This window comes from Canis lupus, chromosome 27 (assembly GCF_011100685.1).
Source record: "Canis lupus familiaris isolate Mischka breed German Shepherd chromosome 27, alternate assembly UU_Cfam_GSD_1.0, whole genome shotgun sequence".
Lineage (NCBI taxonomy): Eukaryota > Metazoa > Chordata > Mammalia > Carnivora > Canidae > Canis > Canis lupus.
Window position 1 is genome coordinate 32,592,434 of NC_049248.1, and position 19,120 is coordinate 32,611,553.

At 35.4% G+C, this 19,120-nt stretch overlaps 1 protein-coding gene across 38 annotated transcripts in view; it reads left to right on the top strand.

The window, feature by feature from the left end:
• C27H12orf40 (chromosome 27 C12orf40 homolog) overlaps positions 1-19,120 on the top strand; it is a 120,186-nt gene that overhangs the window by 23,495 nt on the left and 77,571 nt on the right. For 32 of the 38 annotated variants that reach the window (XR_005380034.1, XR_005380036.1, XR_005380035.1 and 29 more), the window contains exons 2-4: positions 11,640-11,679; positions 14,442-14,580; positions 18,802-18,934. Coding sequence is in view for 26 of the 38 variants with exons in the window: in XM_038577289.1 (XP_038433217.1) it covers positions 11,640-11,679; positions 14,442-14,580; positions 18,802-18,934 (312 nt within the window). In the remaining 12 variants the exon portion in view is untranslated. Of the gene's footprint in view, positions 1-5,556; positions 5,708-11,212; positions 11,310-11,639; positions 11,680-14,441; positions 14,581-18,801; positions 18,935-19,120 lie in introns of all 38 variants that reach the window. The other 6 variants (XM_038577285.1, XM_038577283.1, XM_038577284.1 and 3 more) reach the window with 6 other exon arrangements.

A 19,120-nucleotide genomic window follows, 5' to 3' on the forward strand; every position in this document is an offset into this window, starting at 1 on the left:
TTTGTATGAAAAATACAGTTGGCATTTTGGTAGAGTTTGCATTGAATCTATAGGTTGAAAAAAAAAAAAAAAAAAAAAAAAAAAAAAAAGAATCTATAGGTTGTTTTGTCCTTTGGTAGTAAGGACATTTTTAGAATATGAATTCTTCCAATCCATGAGCACAGAATATTTTTCTATTTATTTGTTTTGTCTTCAATTTCTTTCATCAAAGTCTTTTTTTTTTTTTTAATTTTTATTTATTTATGATAGTCACAGAGAGAGAGAGAGAGAGGCAGAGGGAGAAGCAGGCTCCATGCACCGGGAGCCCGACGTGGGATTCGATCCCGGGTCTCCAGGATCGCGCCCTGGGCCAAAGGCAGGCGCCAAACCGCTGCGCCACCCAGGGGTCCCTCATCAAAGTCTTAATAGCTTTCAGAGTACAAGTCTTCAACTTCTTTGGTTAAATTTATTCTTAGTTTTTTTTTTGTTGTTGTTGTTGTTGTTTGTTTGTTTTTTATGTTTTGTTTATTAGAGACTGCCAGCAGGGATAGAGAGAGAGAGAAGCAGCTTCCCCACTGAAGGTAGAGCCCAACATGGGGCTAGATCTCGTGACCCATGAGATCATGACCTAAGCCCAAATCAAGAGTCAGATACTTAACTGACTGAGCCACCCAGGTGCCTCTATTTTAGTTTTTTGGATGCAGTTGTCATCTGCAAATAGTGATAGTTTGAGTTCTTCCTTACCAATTTGGATATCTTTCTCGTCTGATTACCACAGCCAGAATTTCCAATACTTGTTTGAATAAAAGTGGATACCCTTGTCTTGTTCTTGATTTTAGAAAATAGCTTTCAGAATTTCACCATTGACTATGTTGTTAGCTGTGGGTTTGTCATATATGGCCTTTATTATGTTGAGGTATATCCACTTTGTTGTGAGTTTTTATGATGAAAGGATGTTGAATTTTGTCAGTTTTTTTCTCCATCTGTTGAGATAATCACATAATTTTTATCTTTTGTTAATGTGATGTATCATGTTAATTTGTGTATATTGAACTGTCTTTGCATCCCTGAGATAAAATGCAGTTGCTCTTGTTGAATGAATGATTCTTTTAACGAATTTTTAAAAGTTGTTTTGGTGTCAGAGTAATATTGGCCTCATAGAATGAATTTGGAGGCATTCTGTCCTCTTTTTTTTTTTTGGAATAATTTGAAAAGGATGAAAGGATGAGTATTAACTCTTATTAAAGTGTTGGGTAGAATTCACCTGTGAAACCATCTTGTCCTGGACTTTTGTTGAGTTTTGTGATTACCCATTTAATTTTGTTGCTAGTAGTGGTCTGTTCAGAATTTCTGTTTCTTCCTGTTTAGTCTTGGAAGATTGTTGCTTGTTTCTAGGAATTTATTCATTTCTTCTAGGTTTTTAATTTGTTGCCATATAATTTTTTGTAGTGGTCTCTTATAATCCTCTGCATTTCTGTAGTATCAGTTGTTACTTTTTCATTCCTGGTTTTATTTATTTTTTTGAGCCCCATTCTTTTTTCACTTTTCTTCTTTTCTTAACAAATCTAGTTTAAGTTTTTTTTTTTTTTTTTCTTTTTTGGTTTTTCTTTATTGCTTTTCACTTTTTGGTTGATTTTTTTTTTCCTTTTTTTATGGTTTCTATGTTACTTCTTTCTATTTTAAGCTTTATTAGTCCTTTTCTTCTACTAAGTTTCGGCTTTGTTCTTTTTTCTGGTTCCTTTAGGTAAAAAGTTATATTGTTTTTTTGAGATTTTTCTTGTTTCTTGAAGTAGACCTATATTAGTATAAAATTTTGTCTTAGAACTGCCTTTGATGTGTACCATAGAATTTGAACTGTTGTGTTTCCATTTTCATTTCTTTCCAGATAATTTTTGGTTTCCTCTTTGATTTCTTCTTGATCCACTCATTGTTTAATAGCATGATGTTTAGCCTCCACATATGTATTTTTTTCCCCAAGATTTTTATCTTGTTTTCATTTCTAGTTTCATATTGCTCATATTGCACATTCCATGTGCACTTGAACAGAATGTGTAATCTGCTATTTTTGAAATATTTTGTATATTTCTGTTAAGTCCATGTGGTCTAATGTGTTTTTTAGATTCACTGTTTCCTTATTGATTTTCTGTCTGGATAATCCTCCATTGATATAAATGAGGTGTTAAAATCCACTACTACTATTGTATATCTCCCTTGTTACTGTTACTTTCTCCCTTTGTGTCTGTTAATATTTGCTTTTATGAATTCAGATGCTATGCTGGGTACACAGATACTTAACAATTGTTATGTTATATTTTTTATTGATTCCTATGTCATTATGTAATGTGTCTTGTTACTGGTCTTTGTGTCTTGTTAGTTATTTGTCTTGTTTTAAAGTCTATTTTGTCTTAAGTATTGCAGCCTCAGCTTTTTGTTTGCTTCCATTTGCGTGGAATATCTATTTCTATCTCTTCTTTTTCAGCCTGTATGTGTCTTTAGGTTTGAAGCAATATAGAGATAGTTTTTAATATATTCAGGCAGCATATTTTCTTTTTATTAGAGCATTTAGTCCATTTACATTTAAAGTAATTATTGGTTGGTGTGTACCTAGGCCATTTTATTTTATTTTATTTTTTATTTTTGTAGTTCTTTTACATTCTTTTCTTGCTATCTTCCCTTGTGATTTGACAACTTTCCCAGTGGTGTTTGTATTTCTTTGTTCTTTGTGTGTCTATTATAGGTTTTTAGTTTGTGGTTACCAGGAGGTTCATTTAGTATATAGTAGTCTTTATTAATTTGGGTGTGACTTAAGTTAGAACACATTCATAAAACACATTTACTGCTTTCTCCATGTTTTATGTATATTTTTTCATAAAGATCTATTTTTTCATATTTTACATGTATTATATGCCTCCTAATATGTAGATATAATTGATTGTATTGCTTTTGTTTTTTGACTTTCATATCAGCTTTATAGTGATTGATCTAGTGTCTTGTCTTTCGTCAGTGAATTTTTTTCCCTTCATTATTTTTTTTCTTTGTTATGGCCTTTTCTTTTCTACTTGAAGAAGTCCCTTTAATATTTCTTGTATGGCTTAGTGGTGATGATCTCCTTTTTTTTTTTTTTTTATTTTTTTTTATTTAGGAAACTCATTCTCAAAAAAAAAAAAAGGAAACTCATTCTCTTTCAATTCTGAGTGATAGTCTTGCAGGGTAAATTATTCTGAGTTTTAAGTTTTCTCCCTTTAGCACTTTGAATATGTCACGTACTTACTTCTGGCCTACAATGTTTCTCCTGAAAAATCAGCAGATAGTTTTATGTGATTTCTCTTGTATGTAACTATTTGCTTTTCTCTTATTTCATTTAAGATTCTCTCTTTATCTTTACTTTTTGACATTTTAATTATATTTCTTGGTGTGGACCTCCCTGGGTTCATTTTGTTTGTAGCTTTCTTTGCTTCCTGGACCTGGATGTTTATTTCCTTCCCCAAGTTAGGCAAGTTTTCAGCTATTATGTCTTTAAATAAGTTTCATGCCTCATTCTGTCTCTTTCATCTTCTCTGGAACCTTTATAATATCAGTGTTACTATTTTTGATATTATTCCAGAGATCCCTTAAGCTATCATTATTAAATTTTTTTGTCCTTTTTTGTTTTGTGCTTGCTTTCTACTACCTTGTCTTCCAGATTGCTGTCTATTCTTCTGCATTCTCTAATCTGTTGTTGATTCCCTGTGGTGTATTTTTCATTTTAGTTATTTTTCAGTTCTGATGGTTCCTTTTTATATTTTCTCTTTGTTGAAGTCCATCCATTCTTCTCTCAAGTTCAGTTAACATCTCTTTGACTATTAGTTTGAAATCTTTGTCAGGTAGGTGGCTTATCTCTGTTTTGTTTAGTTTTCTGTGGTTTTGTTTTGTTCTTTTGTTTGGAACATATTACTTTGTCTTTTCATTTCTTCTGTATTGTTTTTGGTGCATTAGGTCAGTTCCTGGTTTTGAAAGTAGTGGTCTTATGTAGAAGGATCCTGTCGGGCCCAGTAGTGCATTTGCCTTTGGTCATAAGAACCAGGCACTCTAGCAATATCCCCTTTGTGGGCTGCATGTACCTTCCTGTTGTGTTTGGGCTGTGATTGCTGTGGGTTCCCTGGTAGTTGGGCCTGGCCCTCAGCCCCACTCTCTGCAATGACTGGCCCTGACTACTATGGATGCACTAGTGGGCAGGGCTGGCTCCTGGCATGGTGGGCTGAGAAGTCCATCTGCGACTCCTGTGGGCATGCTGGTGGCTTGACTTGACTTCCCCTTCTCTGGGGCAGGAGCTGCTTTGGAGTGGTGGTGGTCTGGGCTAGGGCTACCTGCTGCATGTGGACGGGGGGGCTGCTTTGGAGGGGTGCCTGTTGGGGCAGGTGGGTTAGGTAGTGAATAATCACAAGGGAATGCCAGGGCAGGACAGCAGTGCTAGTGAAGTACATAGTGTCAGAACTGGCTCTCACAAGTATCTGGCCAGCTAGGTTGAAGGAGGGCAAGAAAAATTGTGTCAATATTTCCATTCCCAGAGAAAGCTTCTGCAGATCCCTGCCCATCTGGCACATGCCCTAAAATTAGTCAATAAATCTTTCTTTATTTATAATCCTGGTGCTTTTCAATCTGCTGTTTTTGTACTGGGTCTTGGATCAAGTGGTATAGCATGCTGGTTCTATAAGGGTGGACTGTCAGTTCTCTATAGCCCTCTGGCTTTTCTGGAGTTAAGCCCCACTAACTTTGAAATCCTGACATTGTAAGGGCTTGTCTTCTGGTTCAAGTTCCCAGGGCTTGGGGTGATTGATATGGAGATTGAATGCCTTGCTCCTCATGAGGACCTCCATCCCTGTGATATCCTTCCTATTTGTAAGTTGTATCACCAGAGGGTTTCATTCTTTACTATATCTCTGTTCCTGCTATCCTTCTCAGGATGGCTGCTGCTTTGTCATTAGCTGTGGAGGATGTGTTCTGCTAGTCTTTAAGTCATTTTCAGAGTGACTTGCATTTCATATATCTGTTGCCTTACAGTTTCTGTGGGAAAAGGTAAGCTCAGGATCTTCCTCTCCTTGATCTTCCCTGAATTTCCCTCTTCTCCCAGTTCTGACAGAATGGTCTTGTGAAGGAAATGAATCTCATTGATCAGCCAGGCCCTACCTCCTACTTGTCTCTCAGACTTCTGTGATTGTCCAAGTCTTCTTTGTACTTAATGTTTCTTAGTATAGATGGTATGCCAAGACCTGTCAGTGTCCCAATGGGTAGGATAGCAGTGAGCACCTGGTTACTAACCCTCAGGCTGCAACTATTTATATATTTAATTTAAGCCCCTTCTGGGAAGAAACTGGGAGATGAGCTTTTTTTTTGCCTGCTCCCTCTGTGCTAGGCTCCCATGTGTAGCCTTTGGGTTATGTGTGCCCGGTAAGAACTATTTCTTTGTTTGCTACATTTCTGTGGGACTCATGAATGCAAGCCCCATTTGCTATTAGAACCAGGTGATCTGGAGACTTGTTCTTTGGGTGGCTGTCCAAAAGGTTGAGGCACTAAATATGCAGCACAATCTCCTTCCAGGGAGATTCTGGTGATTTGGTTTTATTGGAGTGGGCTGGCGCACAGAAGGCCTGAGAGATGTCTGCAGTCTTCCCTGGTCTGGAGAAGATCACAGCCAGCCTGTTGATGCCTGCTAGATTAGATGCCTTGCCCTAAGGCAGTATCTTTTAAGGTAAGCAGATAAACCTTTTTGCAAGGAACTAATGGGTTTAAGAGATTTTGCCTGGGGAAAAAAAAGAGATTTTGCCTGGGGCAGCCCGTGTGGCTCAGCGGTTTAGCGCCACCTTCAGCCCAGGGCGTGATCCTGGAGACCTGGGATAGAGCCCCACATCAGGCTTCCTGCATGGAGCCTCCTTTTCCCTCTGCCTCTCTTTCTCTCTGTTTTTCTCATGAATAAATAAATAAAATCTTTTTTAAAAAAGTATTTTATTAAAAAAAAAAAGATTTTGCCTTGTCCCTAGTTGCTTAGCCCTGCGATGATAGGCAGTTAAGAATTGTTTGTTTACTAAAGTCCTGGTTGCTTGAATGGAAGCCCCTTTGGCTGTCAGTACCAGGGCATCCAGTGACCTGTTCTTTGGGCGGCAGCTATAATAGCTGGGGGATACCATCTCTTTCTACAAAGATACTGATGTGTTGGAGTGGCTTGGAAAAAAAGGCAGGAGAAGTGTCCTCTGGATTTTTTTACTTTCTGGAGAGGTTTGCAGCCAGCCTCTAAATGTCTGCTGGAATTATAAGCCTGGATCTCAGGAAGAAACTTTTAAAATATACAGATAAATCTTTTTCAAGGAAGGGCCGGGAGATAGATGATTTACCCCCGAGGGATAGCTGTGATGAGTGCTGCACACCCGTTAAGAATTGCTGTTTGTTTGCTACCGTCTTGTGGGTCTCCTGGACGCAGGCCCTGTTGGCTTTCAGAACTATGCTTTTAGGAACTTGTTTGTCTGGTGAGGGCCCTGAAAATTGGGAGTGCTGGATATGCAGTACAAACTTCCTCAGGTCAAAACTATGAGCTGAGAGTTCCCTCCCAACTCTATGGCACTGTTGCTAAGGAGGAAGGGGATGTGTTTATGCTAAGAGTGTCTTAGCCTTTGCTACTTGTTTCAGTGTGGGTGTTTTCCCTATGTAGGAGTCACTCAACTAGTTTCTGGATCTCTTTCAGAGGGAATGCTGCAAATGTAGCTGTACATATGCTTGGCTATGGGAAGAGGGGCATCAGGAGCCTTCTATATTACCATCTGACTCAATCCTTGTGGAACAACAACAACAAAGAACATTGCTGTCTTATTTTAATACTCCCCTACACAAAACCATTAGAAACAACTATTAGGAATACACAGACACACACATATTTGACATGCCAAATAAAAACTTACTTTTGGATCATCAACTATTTTAATTTTATTGTATAACATCTTTTACGTAGATATTTGTACTCTTTGGCACCTCAGCATCTGAGCCCCTTTTCTGTGTGGGGAATATTTCCCACCTTATATGAGTATTGGTGTTAGGTACAGGTCACCTTCCTCTCTACAAGGTGGCAGAGCCCACAAAAAAATCCAACACAAAAAACACAACAAAACCCAGATACATGTTTCAGTTGGTTTTGCAGCTAGGGATGGGCTTATGATCTAAGCGCAGACTTTGATGTACTTGTCCTGTACTTTGATTCAGCAGTTAGTGATCCAAAGAGAGAATAAAGAGCATCTATTGTAGTTGCAAGCAGTTGTAGAAGCAGGGGAATTTTCAGGGACAGTAATGACAATGATGCCAGAGGAGATATTTTACTGTCCAGGAGTGGAGATGGTGAAGCTGCCACCTCGGCCTTTCTGGCCTATTTAGGAGTCTTTAAATGTTAGCAAGCACCTTTGGTCCATGTGATTGGTTAGCCAAACCTTTCTTTGCATATCTATAGATCATGCATTGTTTCCCAGAAAGAATGTACAGTATAGTCATTCCACACTTCCATAAAACACCCATTGCTCCTCACAAAGTATAGTCCTTAATCTCCCATCATCTATTTAACCAGTTCTCCCACCCACTTTTCCTCTGGTAATCATCAGTTTGTTTTCTATAGTTGGTTTCTTGGTTTTCTTCTCTTTTTCCCCTGTGATCATTTGTTTTGTTTCTTAAATTCCACATATAAGTGAAATTGATATGGTATTTCTCTTTCTCTGACTGATTTATTTTGCTTAGCATCAGACTATCTAGCGCCATCCACACTGTTGCAAATGGCAAGATTTAATTCTTTTTGATGGCCAGTACTCCATTGCATGTGTGTTTGTGTGTGTGTACATACCACATCTTCTTTATCCATCAGTTCATAGACACTTGGGCTCTTTCCATAATTTGGCTATTGTTGATAATGCCAATGATAATGTTGGCTATAAACACCAGGTGCATGTATCCCTTGAGATAGTACTTTTGTATTCTTTGGGTAAATACCTAGTGATACAATTGCTATATCATAGGGTAGTTCTATTTTTAACTTTTTAAATAACATCCATATTATTTTCTTCTGTACCAGTTTGCATTTCCACCAACAGCATAAGAGGGTTCCTTTTTCTTTGCATCCTCACCAACACCTGTTGTTTACTGTATTGTTAATTTAGCTGTTCTGACAGGTGTGAGGTGATGTCTCACTGTGGTTTTAATTTGCATTTCTCTGATGAATGATGTTGAGCATCTTCTCTGTTAGCCATCTGGATGTCGTCTTTGGAAAAATGTTTTCATGTCTTCTGCCCATTTTTTAACTGGTTTGTTTTTGAGTGTTGAGTTTGATGAGTTCTTTCTACATTTTGGATGCTAACCCTTTATCAGATATGTCATTTGCAAATATCTTCTCCCATCCTGTAGGTTGCCTTTTAGATCTGTTGATTGTTTCCTTTGCTCTGCAGAAGCTTTTTATTTTGACGAAATCCCAATAGTTTATTTTTACTTTTGTTTCCCTTGTCTCTGGAGACATATCTAGTAAGAAGTTGCTATGGCTGATGTCAGAAGAGGTTACTGTGTGTGTTCTTTTCTAGGATTTTAATGGTTTTCGGACTCACATTTAGGTCTTGTATCCATTTTGAATTTATTTTTGTGTGTAAGAAAGTGGTCCAGTTTAATTGTGTGTGTGTGTGTGTGTGTGTGTGTGTGTTTTAAGTAGGCTCCACACCCAACATGGAGCTTGAACTCACAACCCTGAGATAGAGTTGCATGCTCCACTGACAGCATGGCTCAGGCTTCCCCACTTTGATTCTTTTGCCTATTGCCATCCAGTTTTCCCAGCACCATTAGTTGAAGAGACTATCTTTTTTCAATTGGGTATTCTTTCCTGCTTTGTTGAAGAGTAATTGACCATGTAGTTGTGGGTTTCCCCTTTTAGTGATAACTGCCCTAAAGTTCCTTTAAAAATCTTGGGGGGTGGGGGAGGGGAATCTTTGGACCAGGCAGAGAAACCTCAGAATTGGTTTTTGCACAGGAATCTACCTTCTTCCCAGGTGGTCAGCCTTCTGAATAAAGCTCAATTTCCTTTCCAATTAAAACTCATCTCTTGAGTATGGGCCTTTTAGGAGAAGGACAACAGAACTTGCATTTTCTTGTGACAGTAGTACAATCAGTGGTGTCCAGTGTTCACCTGTGTCAGCAGTGATGTCCTTATTGAAAATAATTATGGCATGGTTTTTTGCCTGTGATCTCACAGCCCAGACTATCTTGTTTCCTGCTGGTTGCCAAATCTGCTTTCTCAGCCTTCTTGGCAGGTCTGTTGGCTACCCAGTTTCTATTTATTAAAAATATATTTTTAAAGATTTTATTATTTGTTTGAGAGAGAGGGAGAAGCAGACTCCCCGCTGAGCAAGGAGCCAATGTGGGGCTCAATCCCAAGACCTTGAGATCATGACCTGAGCTGAAGGTAGACACCTAATCGACTGAGCCATCCAGACATCCCTACCCAGTTTCATTTTAATACATTTATTTTCTGTTTAAATTAACCAGAGGTATTTTCAGTTTCTTATAACTAAGAATCCTAATTGATGCAATGTTTTTCTTTAGTGCAGCTAATTGAGAGACACTGTTAGTACCATTGGTTGCCTTAATAACAATCTAGTGTTCTATTTAAGAAATTACCTTTGACTTTTACATCAGGATCCTTTTTCACTTTCATTATGGTTTAGTTATTAGTAGGCTGATCTAGCAGCTGGTCTTGAGTTCTTAGTTGACTTTTCTTAGGCACATATTGATGGAGATTATGTAGTACAAAGAATTTGGTGAGAGCCATCAGAGTGTCTTGCATAATGGAAAATAGGCCTGGAATGAAAACACTTGATATTTACGTATATAAAGACTGTATTTAAACTTTCAGTTGTCTCTAATTCTGCTGATCTTTATAATGTGGAAACTGCACATAGAATTGATATTTCTTCTTAATTTCTGTTTATAAACTGAAATACTTAATATTGCTGGCTTTGTTATATACGTCTTGTATTTCTGAATTTTGAAAAGTCACTTCGCTCCCTGTGCAAGTTTTTGTAAATTTTAAAATGATGGAGAATAAATTAATCTCTGAGGCCCTTTCCAGCCTTAGCATTTGAGGGGTCAATGAAATGTAATTTATTTCCTTTCCTAAAATTTGAATGCCAACAGTACACTTATGACGCTACACAGAACAGAATAGATTGGATTCTTTGTTCAGTGAGTTCAAAATGGTCAATTGGGACATAGCTTTTGGGAAATATGTAAAAGAACAAGTTCAATAAGTGGCAAAGTGGGCAGCCCGGGTTGCTCAGTGGTTTAACACCGCCTTCAGCCCAGGACATGGTCCTGGAGACCTGGGATCGAGTCATGCGTCAGGCTCCCTGCTTGGAGCCTGCTTCTCCCTCTGCCCCCCCCCCCCTTTCTCTGTCTTTCATGAATAAATAAATAAAATCTTAAAAAAAATAAGTGGCAAAGTATGAGGGTATTCAGTAACAGTTATTCATGTAGTTTATGAAAATTTGGAAAAATTTCATTTGGAAAAATGAACAACTTTTTGTGTGTTCACAGTTGACATACTTGGTAAGCAGTGTGTTGCACTGGTTAAACTTTAAAATCATAGTTCTTGGATTTGGATCTCAGTTTTACACTTATCAGCACTGTGACTGTGGGCAAGTTACTTAACCTCTCTGTGTCTTAGTTTCACCATCAGTAAAATGGGGTTAAAAATAGATCTTACATACAGAGTTGCTGTGATGATAAAATGAATTTATACATATTAAGTATTCAAAGTATTTAGGGGGTGCAAGATGCATAGTAGTTTTTATTTTCATGTTATATAATCTCATATAGCTAAGATACATTTTATTATTTTACTTATAATTCTTGCACAAATCTTGAATTTGAGACTATAGTTTCATGTATATCCAACAGCTATATTGTGAAAATCTTATTATGAATGTTTTATAGCATTCCATTTTTACTAATAGAGCAAATATTTTATAACTAATACTGTACTGTCATTGGAATGCAGTGCAGTGTTTAGCACAAAGATGCTATAAGGCACATCCATAATGACTAGCTATTCTTCTAAAGGAGTTATGAGATTTTGAGTACACATAGCTGATACATTACTATAACTGGAGTTGCTCTAATAATAAACTTAACATTTCTTTAGATCCAAGTAGATTTTGATCTTCTCTCTATTCCCTCTTGATTTTAGTAGAATACTGAAATACAACGAAAGGCAAGAAAATAGCTATCAGATGAGACCAAGAATATTGCTATAGATGAGAATGTTTCAGAGCTAATCTTTTCCAGTGCGTTCCTTTCTCTTTGCTTATATTGATTATATAATCCAAGTTTATTCTGTGCTTTATTACTAATTGTAATAGAGTCTTTTTTACTACTTCTTGGTTTTTCTAAGACAATTTTGTGAAATAGTATATACTATAAATAAGAACATTCTCATAGTTTCTCTTCAGAAATAATATAATAATAAATAAAAATAATAAAATAATAAATAATATAATATAATTTTTACTTCACTTTTAGATTTTAATTTCAAGTCTTCAGTTCGGCTAAAATGGCAATCATTTTATAGACTATTTCTTTAATCACTATATCTTTTGTCTTGTTTCCTTTTTTAGTACCAGGGTTCTGATTAAGCAGGAGAGGAGAAAGCAAAAGGTAAAAAATATTTTTATTTCCATTAGCTTTATAAGAACAATGATCTTCTGAAGTATTTTTCAAAGGTTAATAAATTTACCTAGTAACTGGAAGACCACCCAGTCTTCTCTGTTCTTAAAGATAGCTTGATTAACTGAACATTTTGCTCAGGCAGAGACTTAAAGATCATCGTTGATTCTTGTTGTCATTGTAGTTCCAAAATATATCCGACATCTGATCACTTCTCACTGCCTGTGCTATGAGTCCCTAGATTCAAATAATCATTTATTTCCTAGAGTATTATCATGGCCTTGTAACCTATCTCCTACATATTTTTTAGTTTTTTTCTTGCATTGATTTTATTATATAAAGTTGAGCATGTATGTATCTTACAACTGAGCAGTATATATTCAAGAGAAATTCTTCTACATGTATACTTTGAGACATATACAAGTTTGTTTGGATCACTATTGTTAAGTAGCAAAAAAAGAAAGAGAAGAAGGCAAAAGAGAGAAGAAGAGGGACAGGGTAATGGGGAAGGAAGGAGAGCACCCAAATGTCTGTTAGCAGTAGAATGGTTAAACATACTGTGGCATACCCAAGTGATGGTATAGCAGTGCAAATGTATTAACTACATGTAGATAATATAGATGAATCCCAAAACTATAATGTTGAACAAATGAAGCAACTTACAGAATATAAGCAGTAAGATTTCATTTATAAAAATTTCCAAAATAGAAAAAAAAATGTTCAAAGCTCATAAAATTTAAAGAAAAGCAAGGGAGTGACTATTATAAAAGTAGGATAGTTATTAGTGAAATGATGTATCATTGTAAATTTAACTTGTATTTCCTTTGATTACTAATGAAGTTATCTGAAATTTTCATCCATGCTTCTTTTGTAAAGTATTTTCCAAGTATTTTTTCTATTTTATAATTTGTATTTTATTTTTCTTCTTGTCTTTATATATTTAGAATTCTTTGTTGGTTTTATGTGTACTCTGTAGCTTTTATTTTTACGTAATGTTGTCTTTAAAGGAAAGTTCTTAATTTTGATGTAATTGAATTTATCAGTGTTTTTCTGCTTTATCTTTTATTCCTTTGTAGTCTGTTCTTCACACAGCAGTTAGTATGATCTTTTAAGAGCACAGATCAGAATTTTTGTTCCCCAGCTTAAAGCTTAGTTGTTTTCCGTTGCTTTTAGAATATCTTACTTAACAATAGCCTAGAAATACCTGAAGGATCTACAGCCTGCCTACTTCTCTTTTTTTTTCTTCTCTGAATTTCTTACTACAAACCCTGTTGTTCATTTTATTTTAGCTACATTGACCTTCTTTTTTCTTAATTCTTCCCTTTGTCTGGAAAATTCTTCTTTAAGATATTAGCATGTCTGGCTCGTCAACATTTAGGTTTCAGCTAATGTATCTCTTCTAAGATTGGCTTTCTTTGATCACAGCATCTAAGTAGCTCCCCACCTCCAGTTACTTTTTTTCCAGGATCATTTTTTTCATAACTCTTTTCTTTCATAAATTGGTATTATCTTATAAACTTGTTTCCTCTGTTCTCCCTCACCTTCATTAACATATATTCATCAGAAGAGGGATTTTATTACTTTTGTTCATTTTGTATCTCCTACACCTAAATTGTGTCAAGCAATAACATAGGCACTCAGTGAATAACTATAAACATAATCTGTCTCTAGTTTTCTTTTTTAAGTAGTCTAACTCTGGATCATTCTTGTGAATATTTATGAGAAAGGGAAAGACATAGGGACCTTCCCTGAAGTGTTGATCTCTAGTTATGCCACTTTCCTATTTGAAAATGTCATACCTTCCATTGAAATGTCAATGCCCTCCTTAAACCACTCTTCACTAACTCTGTTTCTAATCTCTTCATACTCATTAGATGACTTTGTCTTATATTTTGAGAATTATCTCAGATATCTACTACTAGTTCTGCAAACTATTTTAAATCTTCTCCAATCTTCTCTTTCCCTTTGGGACAATGGAAGTAGTTTTCTCTAGTCAAAGGAAGGTCCTTCTATCTGTAGTCTGGATTCCAATTTTCTCAAGGTCTTCACTGCATCAGTTACTTCTTTTTCTTGTATCTTTAACCAGTCACTGTCAACTGGAGGCTTTCCATTGATATTCAAACATACTCAGTTATCCCCTATTAAAGCAAGTAAAGCCCTCTCTGGATCCTTTCCCTTTCCTGCTATACCTCTTCACTCTTGTCTCATTCAGTTCTCAGTCCACTCAATAGTACAGCCCTTGTTAATGACAAAGTAGGAGTCATGGGAGGATAATAAAGGAAATTAAATTGACTTTGACTAGAGTCACCCAGCTTCTTTTTCTTGTCCTCTTCTCATTTCAGTTGACTTTTAATGGTACTCAGCTGTGCATATGTTTAAGGCTTTTTATATTTGAAGAATAGCATACTCTGTAGAAAAACAAGTTTTTAACTTGTCAGATTTATGAAATTTTTAAAAAACTTTACATTTCAGATAGTTTTTAATCTTTTGATACCTAGTAATGGCTTTATAAAATTATATTTTAAAGATAGTACATTTACCAAAAAAAGATTATAAGAGGCTGTGAAATTAAGTCTTTAAGCAAACTGTGTCATCAAGATTGATTTTAATTTACATGTAAACATAGACAGGGGATGTCAAAAATATAAAAATGTCAAGTCAATTATTAAATAGCATTATTGCTTTTTTATTTTTTATGATTCTGCCTAAAACCATATGGTTCTTATAATAACTTTTATTTTTAACTATTTTAGGAATATTTTGAAAAGAAAAGGTTAAAATCAAAAATGAAATTACTGGGGGTTTCATCCCCTGTCAAAAATTCCACTGTCAGTTTAGACCTTCTTAACCTATATATGGTAAATCACATATCTTGCCAGAAGAAAACACCTGGTAAGTCTTTCCATTAGCATTTTGTTTTGACTCTAATGTGATTGTAGCGTTCAGTTTTTTAATAAATTTGTAATTTTTGAACTCAAAGGATTTGGAAAGTAAACTAATTTTAAGAGTGGGTTTCCTTCTTAAATTATACCATTGTTACTCTGCTTAAAAATATTTTGTTGCTTAATCTTTTTATTTTTAAGTTGTGTGTTATATAAAATTAATTTTATAAGGTATGGTCAGAGTTATTATATTGCAGTTATTTTAGTTACTACGTTAATCTTCCTAAGCAGATAGTTACAATGTTTAACTAAAAAGCAGGGAATAAATGTCCTTATTGTCTTAAATTATTTAGAGAATTTGTTTCAAAGGAGGCAGTGAAGTAGATTTTTGCCTCAATGATTAGTTTCTTATATCAGAACTTTTAAAAAAAAGATTTTATTTATTTATTCATGGGAGACACAGAGAAAGAGACAGAGACATAGGCAGAGGGAGAAGCAGGCTCCCGGTTAGGAGCCCAGTGTGGGACTCAATCCCAGGACCCCAGGATCGGGACCTGAGTCAAAGGCAGATACTCAACCATTGAGCCACGCAGGTGCCCCCTACATCAGAACTTGAATAATTTCTTAGGCATTCTTGGAAAATTAACTATAGTAGTCTAATACTTCAAAATAAAGTTCATTTTTGCCTGTACTTTGAGTCTTCAAGTAAATAAAAGTTTAGTCAGAGTATTTTTTTCTCTCAAGGGAACTTGTGTCTGATATGTAATTTTTAAAATAAGTGCTAAAATGAGAGCTTAAGAAATAAGTTCGTAAAGAAGGGCTAGAACTTGATCATAATTACTGTTAGTATCTCCTCTTTTCCTTTCTCTACCATTTGTGTTCCTTACTGCAGTTGGCAGTTTACACAAACAAGTAAACTTATACTTTAGATATAAATACATTATTTATGGACTTTAAGGAATAAAAGTTTTTGTTTTAAATCTGTTTGATATTATTTACCTTCTTTTTCTTTGCTTATGTAATACAGTGTTATCAGCCACAATCATGGCATTCTACATTAGATTCTCAGACCGTATTCATCTTATAGCTAAAGTCTGACCTGTTTCCAACCTGTATTTCCTCTACTCTCTCATCCCTAGTCCCTGGCAACCACTTTTCTACTCTGTTTCTATGAGGTTGACTTTATTTTTTTAGATTCCACATATAAGTGATACCATGCATTATTTGTCTTTCTCTAGCTTGTTTCAGTCAACATAATGCCTTTAAGGTCCATACAAGCTGTCATAAATTTCCTTAATTTTCATGGTTGAAGAATATTTCATCATATGTATATATCTCACATCATCTTTATCCAATCACCCATTGACAGACATTGATGTTGTTTCCATATCTTGCACATTGTGCATTGAACATGGAACATAAGAGTATAGATATCTCCTTATGATTCTGTCTTCATTTCCTTTGGATATATATTCAGAAGTGGGAATGCTGAATCGTGTAGTTCTACTTTTAATTTTTTGAGGAACATATATTATGTTCTCCATAGTAGCTCTGCCTATTTGCATCCCTATCAACTGTGCACAAGGGTTCCCTTTTTCCACATCCTTGCCAACACTTGTTATCTCTTGCCTTTTAGATGATAGTCATTCTAACAGGTATGAGATAATATCTCACTGTGGTTTGGATTTGCATTTCCCTGATGATTAGTGATGAACATCTTTTCATGTTCTTGTTGGCCATTTGTATGTCTTCTTTGGAAAAATGTCTGTTCATTTCCACTGCCCATTTATAAAATTAAATTGTCCTTTTTTTTGCTGAGTTGTATAAGTTCATTATATATTTTGCAGTTTGAACCTTATCACATATATGATTTACAAATATTTTGTCACATTCCATAATTTGTCTTTCATTTTGGTAATGATTTTTTCTTTACTATGCAGATTTTTAGTTTGGTGTGGTTTTACATTTGTTTTTGCTTCTGTTGCCTTTGCTTTTAGTATGAAATCCAAAAAATCATTGCCCAGACTGATGTCAAGGAACTTACCCCTTGTTTTCTTCTAGTTTTATTGTTTTAGGTCTTATATTCAACTCTTTAGTCCATTTGAGTTTTGTGTGTGTTGTAAGACAGGAGATTTCACTCCTTTTTATGAGATTGTCCAATGATGTATTTACCTTTGTATATTCCCTTTCTTCTTCACTTTCTTTTCATTTTTACATTCAACCTGTTTATTGAGTACTCCCATAAGTAGTGTATTGGATGCTGGGAATAGAATAGAAAGTGATGGGGTCAGGACACACTGTCCCAAAAATAAAGCACATTGGCATACTAAAGATTTTAAGCAGAAGGAATTGGAGAAGCAGCATGTGCAGGAAAGATTCTCATGTGAGAAGTGTCCTCCCTATACCTGGAGGAAAGGAGCATCTTTGTCTCCAAGACAGAGGGACACTGAGTAGATTCTAAACAAGTAAGCCTTGCTGTTTCTTCCAGTTGGCTATACTTAGTTCATACCCTTTTTTGTTTGATCACATTTTCCTGCTAAGTAGGAGGAAGAGTAAAAGTTTACTCTTTATCAAACCTAGCATTAAAATGCTCAGGTTTAAACACTTCTTTGAGTCTCCATTTCCTTAAAAATTTTTCCATTTAAAATTGATAATAAATAAATAAATAAATAAATAAATAAATAAATAAATAAATAAATAAATAAAATAAAATAAAATAAAATAAATAAATAAATTGGTATGTCTTTTCTTTTATTAATCTATCTTTTGTTATATAATCCCTAGGTGAGAATTTAGAGAGGTAAAGGAAGAAGATATTTTTCCTTGCTTACAAAAGCAAAAGTTTATTAATGTTGGTGTTAGGAGGTGGTTAGGTCATGATGGTGGAGCCCTCATGAATGGAATTAGTGCTTTTATAAAGAGACCCCAGAGAGCTCTGTTTGCTCCTTTCACTGTGTGAGGACACAGGGAGAAGACAACTGTCTATGAACCAGGACACAGGCTCTCACCAGACCCTGAATCTGAGAGCACTTTGATCTTGGACTGCCTGGCATACAGACTGAGAAATAAATTTCTGTTGTTTATAACCACCCAGTCTATGGTATTGTGTTAGAGCAGCCTGAATGGACTAAGACACTTAGCTAAAAGGAAGGGCAATGGTGGAACTGGGCCTGAGAGACTGAATTGGGGACTTAAATACCACCAAGATTTTCTTCGCACTTTAGATATTAACTTTGTTCACTCAGATTATCTTTTTCATTCAGGCTTAAAATGCGACCTTAAAAAACTAATATTCCTCATCTCTCCCGTTTTGCCACAAGAAAAACACTGAGAGTTATTTCTTGTTATTTCTTTGGTTTGGAGTTTTTAAATTTTATTGGAAGCATATTACCTTACCCTACTGGTGCCAGGTCCTAGCACTGGAACAGTTATTTATAACTACAAGGATGTGATCCTATCATTGATTCATCTTGGATTGGATGGCTGCTCTTAAATCAATTCTTTTTTCTAGAGACAGGGTTTATAAGAAGATAGAAAGTTCTCTATTAGAACTGTATACTTGAGGCTCTTCAGTGGCTCATTTGGCTAAACGTCCAACTCGTGGTTTCACCTCAGGTCATGATCTTGCGGTTTTGGATTAAGCCCCACATGGGCTCTGTGCTCAGCCCAAAGTCAGTCAGCTTCAGATTCTTTCTTCTTTTCCGTCTTGCTCTGTCTCTCTCTTTCTCAAATGAATAAAATAAATAAAATCTTAAAAAAAGAACTATGTAGTTGGTATGTGTATAAAAAAGCATTATCAGAAAAGGAGAAATACTTTTCTGTACTGAGCAGACCGAAGAGTAATATATCTTGTATAAGGAGAGAAAAGGCTTCTGTTTCCATAGTTTAAAAATCTAGTAAGAGATAGAATTAAGTACATTACGGTAAGTGCTATAATAGAGAATATATGTAGTACTATGGGCACGTATAACATAGCATGCGCTATAGTCTGGGGCTCAAGGAAATCTTGGAGGAAGAAAAAAAAATAGAGCTGAATCAGTATAGCTCCTTTCATGAGGAATATATAAGAGGATGAAAAAGATGATTTGAGTTATCTGTAATAGTTTTTAGTACTGTAATGACTTCTAGCATATATGGATTATAGGTAGTTTTAGGAGATTTCTAATTTAATGAACTTTGTATATTAAACATTGCTTTTAAAAGATTTTTAATTATAATTTTTTCATTATAGAAACTGTGAGAAAACCAATCCATGTGAATATGTATAGAGACATAAAAATGCCCCTAAGAAAGCATAATTTAGAACTTCCAATGTCACCTGACTGTGTACCATCTAACCTCTGCATTGATGATATAGAAAACAGGTAGGTTTTAGCAAGGTTGGAAATTAGGTATTTAAACAGGTCATCATCAGTACTGTTTTATTCATTAGAAATTTGTACAGAGGACTTAGTCTTCTAGCTCTAGGTTTTGTTTGGCTGTTGCCAGTATTATTTAGTTATTAAGACTTTTATCAAATGAGCTAATGGCCATATTAAATGTTTTGTATG